The sequence below is a fragment of the Coffea arabica genome, chromosome 2e (assembly GCF_036785885.1).
Source record: "Coffea arabica cultivar ET-39 chromosome 2e, Coffea Arabica ET-39 HiFi, whole genome shotgun sequence".
NCBI classification, from domain to species: domain Eukaryota; kingdom Viridiplantae; phylum Streptophyta; class Magnoliopsida; order Gentianales; family Rubiaceae; genus Coffea; species Coffea arabica.
The window spans coordinates 7,971,524-7,984,377 of record NC_092313.1 but is presented as its reverse complement, the minus strand read 5'-3'; the positions used below and the strand labels follow the sequence as shown (position 1 = coordinate 7,984,377).

Sequence of the window (12,854 nt, the reverse complement as noted above, 5' to 3'; positions counted from 1 at the left end):
GGAAATCTGAAGGCGGGGTGCCCTTGGAAAAACACATCCTGGTGTTAGCAAATTCCGTCACATCATATATGTCCTGATAACAACTTGAGAGAGGCTGAATGATAAGACTACCAAAAAACATACTGCCATCATCTCCTATAAAAGATCAGGCAACTGTGGTTGTGATTGATTCGTAAAGGAAGCAAAAAAGCATGTAAAATCAGCAACTAAAAGAAATAGTAAAGCTCCTCATGGCTACATCTGCTACAGTTAGCATTTCAGCTTTATCTAATATACAAGGAGGTGAAACCAGGGAAAGAAAAGGGAACATAAACAGAGCAAAAGACAAGGGAAGAAGAGAGCTGCTTTTTTCTGCTGCAGCGACAGTTGCTCAAGTAACTGATTCCAGGACCGACCTGCTTAAAAGTATGGGGCAAAAAATAATTCTATGTTGGTATGGGAAAAAATAATTCTATGTTGCAGACCATTTTTGTTGGTACTTTTTTCCCATACCAACAAGCTATTTACTCATGTAGATCATTATTTGATTAAATGAAGCTTTTTTAAGAGCTTATTTGCTACAATTTTTTTCCCTCAGAATATTTGAAGAAATCCGAAGAAAACAAGACCAAAAATGACAAAGAGGTACATTTTCTTCAATAGCAGAATTGGATATCTCAATTTGACAAAATTAGTCTATCCTTGTTTCTGGTAGAATTTTCTTAATCCCACGTTTCTTATGTTCTTGTCTAAGAGATTGGATAGTTACTACAAGCGCAACTACAAAGATTACTTTGGCTTGCTGGAAGGGACTCTGAAGCAGAAGAAAGAACAGCTTTCTGAATCAGAGAAGGGCATACTTGAGTGGCTCGAAAAGAACAAATGAATGTGCATGAGATTTAACGATTCATGCTTCTCATGTTTGCCAACCTCTATTTTCATATGATGCAATGCAGAATATGCTAGAGGAAGCTCATTGGAGTAATGAAGGCTTAGACCATCATATCTTTGATCTTGGTTAGAGTTACATTGTACAAGAACTTTAATTGGTCCTGAGCTACTTGTAGCGTACATTTAAACCAGCATACTATGCTGCTGGTATACAACTATTTTAGTGATAGAAACTAATTTCGTCTGTCTACCTTCTTGATACACTACAAATATTTTCTTTCCTCAATCATACAACAACTTTGTTTTAGACTCTGCTGATGTTTTTCCCCAGCCAGCATCAAACTGGCTGACAATAGATATCTTAAATCACGGGTTAGCAAGAGTGTCATCACTTGAAGCAAAATATTAATAAAAAATTTGAGAAGAACAAGGAAAAAACCTAAAAGAACAAGGAGTAGATAGTTACATGTTGAAAGGTAAAACCAAAATACAAAAGTATAAAAATAATTGCATATTGTCACCAAAACATGCTCCAGGAAACCACCTCCCACCCTTACTCCCCCCCCCCCCCTCCCCAAAAAAAACAAAAACCCAAAACCACAAAAAAAGTTAACAGGAAGAAGAGAGAAGGAACTCATTTGGCTATTCATAAATTTCAAAAATACTAAACTTTTAGCAGTAATGCAGTAAGTGGTTTCATCATTTGATAAGCATTCTTTGCATACTAGACGGATTTTGAATCCTCTGAAGGCGTATTTTCGCAATACAAAAAATAAACTAAATGTCTATCTAGAAACTCACCTACATGTTTGAGTAACTCTCCAGCAGCTTAAGAAGATCAATGTTCAACATGTACTCAGTCAGCAACAGAACCAATCATCTGCATAATATTGGGCAAAGAGAACTAAATAATTGTACAATATGTTGTCAAAACTCTAGGACACGTTATCAACAATCTGCTGTATGCTTTCAGTAACAATCCGGGCAACAATATCAGGGGAGAATCTACTGATCATGTCTTCCCTTGCCTGCATTCCTTTGGCTTTAGCTTTTTCAGGGTTGGTAATTACATGCCTCATCAGAACTTGCAGCAGCTGAACAGAGGGCTCAGCCCATAAATGGCCTTTAAATGGGCCTTCTTTCACTTCACTCATTCGTTCCACAGGTAATGGGTAACTATTATCCTCTGTCAAGTACTCAGTTGGCCCCGACCAGTTTGTAGCAATCACTGGTAATGACATAGCCATGGCCTCCACTACAGGCCTACCCCAGCCTTCTCCTCTCGATGGCAGAACAAATGCATCAGCTGCCTTGTAGAGTCTTGGCAAATCGACCTGAGCTATATGTGCATCAACGACGTAAACTGGAGCCCAACCATTAACAGGTTTTTCCAAGTCTGAGTCCTCTACATATTCAACAATCTTATTACCAAAATCTCTATCAGAATGGTAAGGATTCGTTAACAAATACAAAGCAACATCATCAGCATTTGAAAATTCCTTCAAGTAAGACCTCAATAACACATCCCACCCTTTTCTATACTCCCATTTGAAAACACTCAAGAACACAAAATTTCTCCCCATACTCAAGTTCTTAGTCTCTGACCCTAACACCAAAGACCTTATTGAGGCAAGTTCCAAAGGCTCGTGCTTTACTGGATCAAAAAACTCCAAATCAACAGGTTGAACAATCTTGACAACCTTCGATGGATCAACCCCACTTTGCACAAAACTCCTTACATGAAATTCAGTAGGAACCCAGACATAATCCATCTGATTACACCTCTTAACATGCTCAGCGTTCACCCTATCAGTCTCAAACATAGTCCTCCCAATCACAACCTTAACATCACCAAAACCGGTTGGTGGGCATGGAAGGGTCTGAAACAGTGGAGGATACCAAGCACCTGGCTCACTATGACAAATTACAATAGTCTCATTCCATCTACACTTACTTTGATAAAGCTCAATAGCCAAGTTCCTCATTCCGAACGGTAAACCCTCCCAAAATTCAAGATTTTCTAAATCACCGTGCTGCTCAATGCTCAATCTAAATTTAAATCTCGGGGGTTCATTCTTTTTCATGTAATTATTTAAGGATAAAATGTAAGACCAAGCTTCAGAGCTGTACCCACCTCCTGAAAGGAAAGGTGCCATCCACAGCAGACAGTAAGGGGAAGTGAGACTAATGCTCGAGGGATTTGGGGCATTTTGGTTTGCAATTGGGTGGAGGGATCTTAGGAGTTTGTTTAGGAAATTGGGGTGTGATGTGAGGGTTGATTTTAGTTGGTGCGATTTGTAGTGGTTCGTTTTGGGGATACTCAAAGAAATTGCCACAAAGAGCACCAAGACTGATAGTAGATAAAAGAGTTTCTGTTTAAAGATAAAGGAGTGAGCTTGGGGGGCTTGAGTTCTTGATTGATGGGATTCTTGGTTTGCCCCTGAATTCATAATCTGATTTCCCGGAGAATGGATAATAAAAGCCAAGTTCAAAAAATGTTGAAAAGAAAACGAAGAATCTAGTTCATAAAATCCAATTTAAGGAATTAACTAGCAAAACATAGATAATTAGAGGGGGTTTACCGACTTAACAGGTGCTCTTCCTTCGGCGAGGCAAGAGAGACCCCTTGATCGAATTTGAAAGTGCTGCAGCCTTAGCTAGGGGGCGAGTTGTTGGAGGAAGTGAGTCCTGGGCTAAAACTATTGCAGAAGAAAACAAATTCCTTCTTCAAGCATTTCACTGGCAATGAAGAAAAACACTAAATGGAGGATCCCTATGAGGTCGTCAGAAAAGCAATTAAACTTTATTTTCCTTTTCCTTTTTCTTTTAAAGCGAAAAGAAGTCACAAAAAGCGTGGAACATTTTTACCGGCTTTTGGTTGGCTTGATTATCCTGATTCCATGACATGAAAAGTTACTGGAGCATTTACATTTGGTGAAAAAGCAAGCAAGCAACCATTCACTCCTCTCGGTTGAAAAACTGATTAAGAGGAGATTGAATGCTTAGTGCCCAGTCATAAGGAACAAAGACATTGAAGTTAGTATTATAACCTGAAGGAAGCATGCGAATATAGCCAATAGTTGAAAAATCCGTTCTTTTTATGATGTGATGTATGTGAGATAAAAAAGTAGTTGGGAATATAAAAAAGTGGATTGGAAAATGTGTTTATGATGCAAACGAAATATTATTTGGGATAAGTTTTGTATCCAATACTTCTGCTGTGAGTCGGGATGCTGAGGTTACAAACTGTTCTTTGTACCATTGCTGACCAAGTACTAAAAGCTGAGACACACATTTACATAATCGTTATTAGAGAGCTTTTTCCGGTGATGATTATTAGAGTCATGTACAATTGGATGACTAATGAAAGCATCCTCGTGGAGTTCATGTACAACAGACAGAATAACCATATCTACAAGCACAAGTCCTCAGCAACGGAGGGAAAACTTTTCCCCAGGCACTACACATTAAGGATAAAGCAACTGGATCAAGGAAAATGTATGGCTTCATCAGTCACTTCTAAAGAAACTTTTACATCTTCGAACGAATGCGGCTTAGACTCGCTTCAATTGCTCCATGTGGTTCATCAGTTGGTAAATATACATCATCTTCAAACTGCAAAAGTCAATTACAGACAGCAGTTACAGCTTAGCATATCTGTAGATGAATCTAGCGTGCATACTATCAGTTCTCAACAGAATTTCTCATTTCTATCGTCTCATCCAGACTGCCACTGCAGTGTTACAAAGTTCAGAGGAAGCACTGAAGTTAAAAGTCGGACTTCAGCCAAAGATCAAGATGCATTTTAGTATAAGATTCATAAAACATGACCTCCTATGCAACTTATGACTGCTTTTCACAACTACTGTCCAAGACTAGTTGCTCAGTCTCTTCACAAGCCTGCAATTTTGTTAATTTGCTTTATCACATGAACTATGTACTCCCAAGTGCATGTCTGACAATAGTTATCCCAATCAGCATAGAAAGTCAGTGATCTTACTTTGACAATGACTGGATTATCTTTGCTCGACAGGTTAACTGGTAGGAAATGAATGTTTGGCATCTTCAAGTCAACTGATGATAAATCATGAAACCTGAGATCATGAAAATCAAGTGTCACTCAACTCCAATAATAGCATGTACAGGCAAGTGTCATGCCAAATACGAGTGGAAGATTTTGTCTCAAGGTGGAGACACCCGCCCATTCACCCAGACACACACACACACACATAGAGAGAGAGATAGAGAGAGAGAGAGAGAACCTTCCCAGAACAGCCTTTGCCATCTTGTATAGAGTGTACTGAACAGATGGACTGTATACTCCCATTTTTGGAGTGCCAAAGAAAGTGTCGACCAAAACCTTTTTCACACCAGTATAGCTATTGAAAAAGTAAAGTGGCTGCACAGGGATATTTTCAAGAGAATCGAAAGCATATCTGCACAAAGCAATGTATTTCAGGACCTTTAAGTAGCATTATTATGCAGAATTTAAGTACCAAACTCTGTAAAACAGAAAGAGATGAGAATCTTAGGGATTGCATAATACCCAGAAATTGGACAGTTCACATAATTCCTAGTGTCACATTTTTTAAGGTAAAAGGGAATGTTGTACCTCCATGATGCAGTGACCTCAGTTCCCAATAATCTCTCCCGTGTATCTGGCAGCATCGTGTATTTGTCCCTTATAAATCCTTCAAAGCCTGACTGTTAAGAAGGCAAATGAGAAGCATGTTGTGCATGTGCTACATTTTATTGTACAACTGGCTGCTTTTATTCGAAATCAGATTTCTGAATAAAAAAAATCAAGAAGTTCACTTTGCATTTTTCCTTTTTTGTAGCATGAAAAGGAATTTCTATTTCCTATAAGTTTGAAAAAATAATATTATGCTTTGTTGTCCAACAATGCACACTAGGGACATGTGGAAGTGACCAAGACAGGTTTGAAACATCTATCATCAGCCTCACTGACCTTAGTCATTCTCTACTGAATAAGCAAGGCAATTTGACTCGCAAAAGGAGAGTAAAGGAAAAACTCTAAGCACAACCAGAAGAAAAATTCTGTAAGGAAACACTTTCTTCCAATTTCAAGGTGTTTCAGATAATGATGCTTGTCAAAACCAAATATGTTGCTAATTAGAAGATGACAGAACACAGATAGAACAGACATACAGCAACAAATAGATTGATTCCATGAATGACTTACTTGAGTTGTCTTAAGCAATTTCAGTTTTCCAATACCAGAAGTCACCTGCAAAGCTCCGCATTTCTTTACTACAACTTCTGTCGTATGCTCCTCAGATCCAAACTTAAAACCTATCGGCAAAGAAGTAGCAATGAAAATTTTTATTTGCAGTAAATGCAAATTCAATTTTGTTATGATGATGAAATGAAAGCTAAATTTTGAAAGCAAACTGTAGCTTGAGCTCTCACCAGGGAAGGATAAGTAGATTTTACAGCACATGATAGGAAATTCATACATCATTTTCACAGTTGTTTGTGTATATGTGCACAAAGATTGACATCATTTATGCTAATAAGTCTATCAATAACCATAGTTTGTGTGGGAAGAATTAAAGCAACTGTACGCTTGCTATTACTCACCAACACAGACTCTGAGATTAAGCAAATAGTACCAAACTTAGATCTCAGCTCCAAAAATATGACAATAGGCTAAAGCTTGAAAAAGAAATAGTCAATACATAAAGCAGTTATTGCAACAGTACAAAACTGTTGAATAGCATCCTCAAATGAGCCAAGAATTAGTAGATGTTGCAGTTTGATCATCATGTCTTAAGTAATTCAATTAGTCATCAAGTGAGTACCAAAACGTGTAATTTTTTAAGCATGGCATCAGATAGGAACACCAGATCGGGTAATCTGCTTCTGATGTAGCAAGATTTTGATATATAATGCAGGAAACCAGAAAAAGAATATGATGCAAAGGAGAAGTTGAACACACAAACATAAGTATTAAGCCTTGCAGCACTTCCAAGTTAGAACAGGTCAAGGAATAGCTAATTGGTAAGTTCAGAAACAAGCAGAATTGTAATTAACCCGGAAAAAAAAAATCCTCAACTGCTTCGTGTGTTCTTTTAATTGATTCAAAAAACTTACCATGTTTATGGGATTGACCATCTACAGAGACACGCTCCCATTGCTTTTCCGCAATATTGACAATTGCAGTGGTGACCTACATTGGAAGATTGGAAGCAGAAATGGATGTCAGAACTACTACGCAAATTCCTGTCAGTTAAGCAGCTTGGTCAACGCACTAAATTTGTTCTCACCCATAAACCCCACCTCCCCCAAAAAAATTTTTTTTTGCTTAACAAATTTATAGCCCTTCTGGAGAGGAAGAAACCGAAGCAGATCATATTGCTTAATGTTCCAGAAAATGCATATAAAAGTGAAAACCTTTAATAGTTCTTTGGATCCATAGCAAATAAGCAAAAGATGAACTGTTTTATTAAAGATGCATCATATGGCATGGTGACCATAAAAAAGTGCAGGGCAGAGCTATAAACATCAAAACTGAATTTTTTAACTATAACAATTTAAGATACAAGATTCATATAATATCATAATCGGATAATTGTATGAAAGATCAAAATTGATAGATTTGATAGTATGAAATTACCGGGTCGTAGAAAGTAGAGAAGTGGTTGGCAAGTTTAATAGCAAAAACCTCCACTGGGATCCGTTCAGAACATTCCTTAGCTTTAACATACACCTGTTTCAAATGGTCCATGAATACCACAGAGAGATGATTGAAATACCGTCTCAAAAAATTAAGTTTTTTGACTTTCATACGGTGTTTTTCATGGTATCGGTGGCGACGATGTTAGAATTGTCGCCGGTGACATATGCAGGGATACAATCGGAGAGGAGGCGGATGCTGACGTTCCACTCGACAAAATGATGGGTGCCGTCAACATCTCTCCACACTCTCCCAACTCTCACTCTTTCCTTGCCGTAGCGCTGCTCTAGCTTCAGCCCTTCAACAACCGCCCCTTCTGCCATGCTACGCTGCAGATTCGTCCTCTGTTTTGGTGGAAGCGTTACTTACCCTCTGCAGTTAGGAGTGGTGGAGTGGCCTTTGCGTAGGCTTCATGTGCGTACTACATATAGGCAAGATTCTGTTTGGATTGCAATTATGGAGGATATATATTTTAATAATATGATATGGATAAGATAAAAAATAATTAAATATATCAATAGAATATCTAAAAATAGTTTCAATGAAAAAACTAATGTTGAATACACAATTTTTTTAAAACCAAATACTATATTTACTACGACTGAAATTGAAAACTAGTTTTGTATTAGTTGCAGTACATTTTAAGGGTTTTTAGATAAAAAAAAAAAACTTTTTTCTATAATGTGAATATAAGTTTTTTCTATAATAAACGCATATTACATGTAAACAAAAAATTAATAATTAAAAATTTTGTTGGAGATTAATGGTTATGCACTCATGTCAGTTAGTATAAAAAAAAATTCTCATAGGCTATCTGAAAGAAAATTAAGACTTCAAATAACAGATACATACGAGGGATCACTTTTTTTTTTTTCTCAAAACTATACACAAGACCAAAATATTTGATTCCATGTATGTTTATGTAGAACATTTTGGTCAGGCATTAGGATTGAGAGATCTTGGGTTTTCATCTCTTTCTTTCTCCTCGCATCTGAAATTCTACCATATTAGAAAAAATTTATACAAAAATTTTTCTATATGAAAATATTTGGATAAATTCGACTCTAATTACTACTACAGGTCAAAATAAGGTTCTAAAACCATAAGTTGCTTGAAGAAGCCCAGAGACCACAGATTGCTTGCAGAATTTCTGATAAATAGCCCACTAATACAATTTTCATATTGACAAGAAATTTGAACTACAATTTTTTGTGAAGAAATACTTTTGTTCTTATCAATTCACCTAACTTGTTTTGACGAATGCTTTAGTGTTGTTGCCTAGATGAGACTTGAGAGGCACCAGGACTAGGAAAGTTCGCAGGACATCAACCTAAGATTGTGAAGCCACGTCACCCGAACACAAAAAAGAATGTTTGGATTGCATTTTCCGTCATTTTTCATGGAAAAATTACTGTAGCGATTTGATATATGTGAGGAAAAAAGGTGATAGGGAAATGTGATCACGGAAAACGACAATATTTTCCGACGGAAACAAGCAATCCAAGCAAGGCCTTATTTGCACTCGCATTCACATATATTCCAATTTCCAACCTTCCTTAGATTCCATTGTCCACAGTAACGCTCATTCCTGTGGGCATTCCCCCAACTTAGACTTGTGGCCACGTTTGAAAGAAGCAAAGATTTGATTCTAATATTTGTATGTTGGTAGTGCGGTCCCATCATCTGGAAAAATTGGTAAGGGCACCGAAATGAGGTCATTTTCCTCTTACGCTGGATTCATGCAAAGTCTGGAACTTGCTCAATGTTGTAGGAGTAACTGATTAATTACTACTCCCTCCGTCCCATTTTGATAGTCTTATTTTCTTTTTCGTCTGTTTCAAATTATAATCCACTTTCCAATTGAAGAATGTAATTGTATTTTGATTTTTCTAAAATATCCTTATTCAATGTAAATTGTTGTTACTATAAACTTACTCCATTTAATAAGAGTTTATTCTTTTTTTACCATCAATTCAAGTTCGCATAAAATTGTACTCTAATTAATATGAGGGTATTTTAGGAAAATAGTTACCTAAATTGGTTGTTCCAACAAAGTTAACTACTTTTTCTTAAACTGTGTAAAAAAAAAATCAGGACTATCAAAGTGAGACGAATGGAGTAGTATTTATAAAATCTTGCCGTTTTGTGGGGGGAATCTTTACTATACTAAAGGTGGGAGTTCGGATTGCTACAGTGTAAATGGGCTGGTTATAGTGCGATTGTTGTGACTTTGAGGGACGGTTTGGTCTTTTGCCATTCAGTTGTAGTGGCTTTGCTGGAAATTCGCTGCTATCCGCGTGGCTTGGTTGTGGACGGTGAGTTTGCTGTTATCAGCTGTCTGCATGGCCTTGGAAATTCGCTGCTGTCTGCGTGGCTTTATTATGGGCGGTGAGTTTGCTGCTATCAGCTGTCTGCATGGCCTTCGATTCGCTGCTGTCCGCGCGGTGGCTTTGTTCTCTCTGATTCTTAGCGATGTAGTCGGTGAGTTTACTGCTATTCGCTGTTCGCATGGGCTTCAACCAGGTGTTCTTATTTTTGGTACACCTGTGCAGCGACGTGCATGATACGCGTGGTTTATGGACTACGTGTAGTGTTCTCTTCTCGCGGCACTTTTCTTGCTGCCATTCTATACAAAGATAAGGCCCTTTTTCCTGCTAAATCTTCCCAAACGGAAACTATTCAATTGGAATGGATCGGAAGGGACAAGTGACGAAGTCGGGCTTTCAATAGTTTTGTTTCTGCAGTAATTTATTTACACAAATGTGGTCAGATTTCTATTTCGGCAATCAAAAAAAAGGATTTTTATTTGTAGTAAACTTTTAGATTAATTGCATTTTGCACCCCTCCACTATGCGTAGATTGCATTTTGCATATTTAGCTACGCGAACTCATTATTTTTGCATTTTGCATTGAGCTATGTGAAACTTGAAATTTTCTTTTTTTTTAAAAAAAAAATCTCTAAGAATTTTATTTCAACATGAATAGATTAGTGTAATTGATGTAATACGACAGAACCATTTGTTCATTAACGCAAAATGGCTGAGCCTAGCCCCTTCCAAACCGGGCCCATTTTCAAGTCAATCTTAGCATTGATGAAGACCCGAATCATATAAAATCAGTTATATCTATTGGCGGGTCGAACAGGTTAAACTCATGATAGTTATATATTAATAATGGTCAAGACTTAAGTTCCGTTTGATAAAACTGAATCTAAATTCTGAAGTCTAAATTCTGAAATCTGAATACTGAAACAATTAATTTGCTGAATTTTAAGCACTGAAAAAAAAATATGAATGCCTGAATTTTAATGCTAAACTTATTTATACTGTTTGATAAATATTTATAATTGAATGCTTAATAAGTTTAATTTGACAATTTAGCCCTTATATCTTTTCATTCAAAAAAGAAATAGAACCTATGATTTAATTAAGTTAAAATTATTAGGTATGAAAATGACAATATTTATTTTTAAATCAAATTAATATAAAAGATGAAATATATTATATGATAAATATGAAAAAGCTGTAAAAGTCATTAAAAAGAAAGAAAAGAGAAACAGAAAATCGTCAGATAGAGAATATCAGGTTGTTTAATTAGATAAGAATTTTGAACATAATTAACAAACAATAGTAGATTTGGTATATAAGATAAAGTAGTTGAAATAATTCTATTGATTCTTATCAGAATTAAGCATTCAGTTAGGATTTTTGTGCTGAAAAAAATACACACAAGTTCAGTACTGTTTAACAAATTCAGCAGATGGATTTTCATTTATCAAACACTCAAAACATCTGAATGTCTGAAAAGATTCAGTTTCGGCACTTTTGTATGTTATCAAACAGACCCTTAGCTTAATCGAAAGCAACATTAACCAGGTAATTGTGAGATCTTTAATTCAATAATTAAGTTCGTCCATTTTCTCTTATAAGGTTCTCCTCTTCAACCACCAAAAAAAAAAAAAAAAAAAAGAGAGAAAACCAATAAATGTATTACAACAGAATTTATCCGCGATCAGTAGGTAAATAAATCTACTACAACTAAATAAATGTCGTCGGTGATGGATTTATCTTTTGACGGTCAAATTTATGAAGAATCGAAGTATAGCCAATTGTTAAAATAAATCCATTGCCACAGATATTAATGCACTGACTGTTTAAAACTCTTATTACGATTCGATGTAATTTGTATGTCCAATTACAACTTCAATTTGTGCAGAATACTCTGTTATTACTAGTAATACAATTTAAGAAGGCTTTTCTCACATTGGAAACTTAATTAACCCTGCCAAAATACTTCTCCAACTAGTGGGAATACCCGTGCTATGCACGGTGCTGATATTATTGAAAAAAAAAATAAAATGGTGAACAAATAAAGGTGAAAAAATTTTACCAATAAAATTAAAATATAATATCTGTTTAACAATAGTTTGAAATATAATAGAATGTATATATCATTCAAGAACAGTCTTTTTTCGATTGTATGAGAATTTTTTTTATCATTGTATGAGAATTGTTAACAAAAAAATACAATAGTTAATATAGAATAACATCAATATAATTTAATGTAATTGTGTTGTAATCAAATGAAAAATACGCACCAATTGAATTGTTATTAGCACCCATAGTTAATGAAGCAATCCCTATATAAAAATATTTTGGTACATGTAATAATTGGTAGGGTATAAAATAAAATAAATTGCTAATCTATAAAATTGCTAAGTTGTCTATAAATAGCATCAATAGAATGTAATACAATTGTATTGTAATCGAACAATTGTAATACAATTGTATTGTATTGTATCTATAGTTGATTTAGCAAGATAGTGCAGCCAAAAAGTGAATATGTAAGATGAGTATAACGATATAAGAAACTGTATATTTACCATGATCACACAAAATCATTGGTGATGTGGATGCCTGGCGATCTTGAGAACAGTTAGATTTTTCATTTCTTTGATATAGAAATAAAATATATATTAAATTAAAAATCAATAGTTTATGTATTTATTTTATGTGTAAATAGTGATACATTGCATGAGAACTGTTAACCAAAAAAATACAATAATTAATCTAGAAATAGCATCAATATAATTTAATAGAATTGCATTGTAATCAAATGAAAACAATTACAGAGAAGTGGTTACCTGAACTAAGGAATACAGTTTTAAATGCTCAAAAGTGCCTTGACGATTGCACATATGTCAGGGGCTTGGTGAGTTTTTTGCTCCTCTTGAATCATTTTCTTTTTTCTAATTGTAATATATTACTTGCAAGTGTTAAGTAGGACT

At 35.5% G+C, this 12,854-nt stretch overlaps 3 protein-coding genes across 4 annotated transcripts; 1 reads left to right on the top strand and 2 right to left on the bottom strand.

Moving 5' to 3' along the window:
• Nucleotides 1–113: 113 nt before the first annotated feature.
• LOC113730642 (uncharacterized) lies at nucleotides 114–1,120 on the top strand. The gene is made up of 3 exons (XM_027255479.2): nucleotides 114–405; nucleotides 578–624; nucleotides 734–1,120. Exons 1-3 carry the CDS (start codon nucleotides 231–233, stop codon nucleotides 863–865), a joined length of 354 nt encoding a protein of 117 aa, XP_027111280.1. The 5' UTR covers nucleotides 114–230; the 3' UTR covers nucleotides 866–1,120.
• A 376-nt stretch (nucleotides 1,121–1,496) lies between these two features.
• Nucleotides 1,497–4,009, bottom strand: LOC113730640 (uncharacterized). Its single transcript, XM_072078652.1, has 3 exons — nucleotides 3,739–4,009; nucleotides 3,453–3,609; nucleotides 1,497–3,323 (listed from the first exon to the last, which is right to left on the bottom strand). Exon 3 carries the CDS (start codon nucleotides 3,318–3,320, stop codon nucleotides 1,806–1,808), a length of 1,515 nt encoding a protein of 504 aa, XP_071934753.1. The 5' UTR covers nucleotides 3,321–3,323; nucleotides 3,453–3,609; nucleotides 3,739–4,009; the 3' UTR covers nucleotides 1,497–1,805.
• A 155-nt stretch (nucleotides 4,010–4,164) lies between these two features.
• Nucleotides 4,165–8,003, bottom strand: LOC113730641 (uricase). 2 transcript variants are annotated; one of them, XM_027255478.2, is made up of 8 exons: nucleotides 7,681–8,002; nucleotides 7,508–7,600; nucleotides 6,985–7,060; nucleotides 6,074–6,183; nucleotides 5,483–5,574; nucleotides 5,133–5,306; nucleotides 4,871–4,964; nucleotides 4,165–4,485 (listed from the first exon to the last, which is right to left on the bottom strand). In XM_027255478.2, the coding sequence occupies exons 1-8, from the start codon at nucleotides 7,888–7,890 to the stop codon at nucleotides 4,402–4,404; spliced, it is 933 nt and encodes a 310-aa protein (XP_027111279.1). In that variant the 5' UTR covers nucleotides 7,891–8,002; the 3' UTR covers nucleotides 4,165–4,401. The 2 variants fall into 2 exon arrangements, with proteins under 2 accessions (XP_027111279.1, XP_027111278.1); XM_027255477.2 differs by lacking the exon at nucleotides 4,165–4,485 and having other exon boundaries at nucleotides 4,559–4,964; nucleotides 7,681–8,003.
• Nucleotides 8,004–12,854: the final 4,851 nt, after the last annotated feature.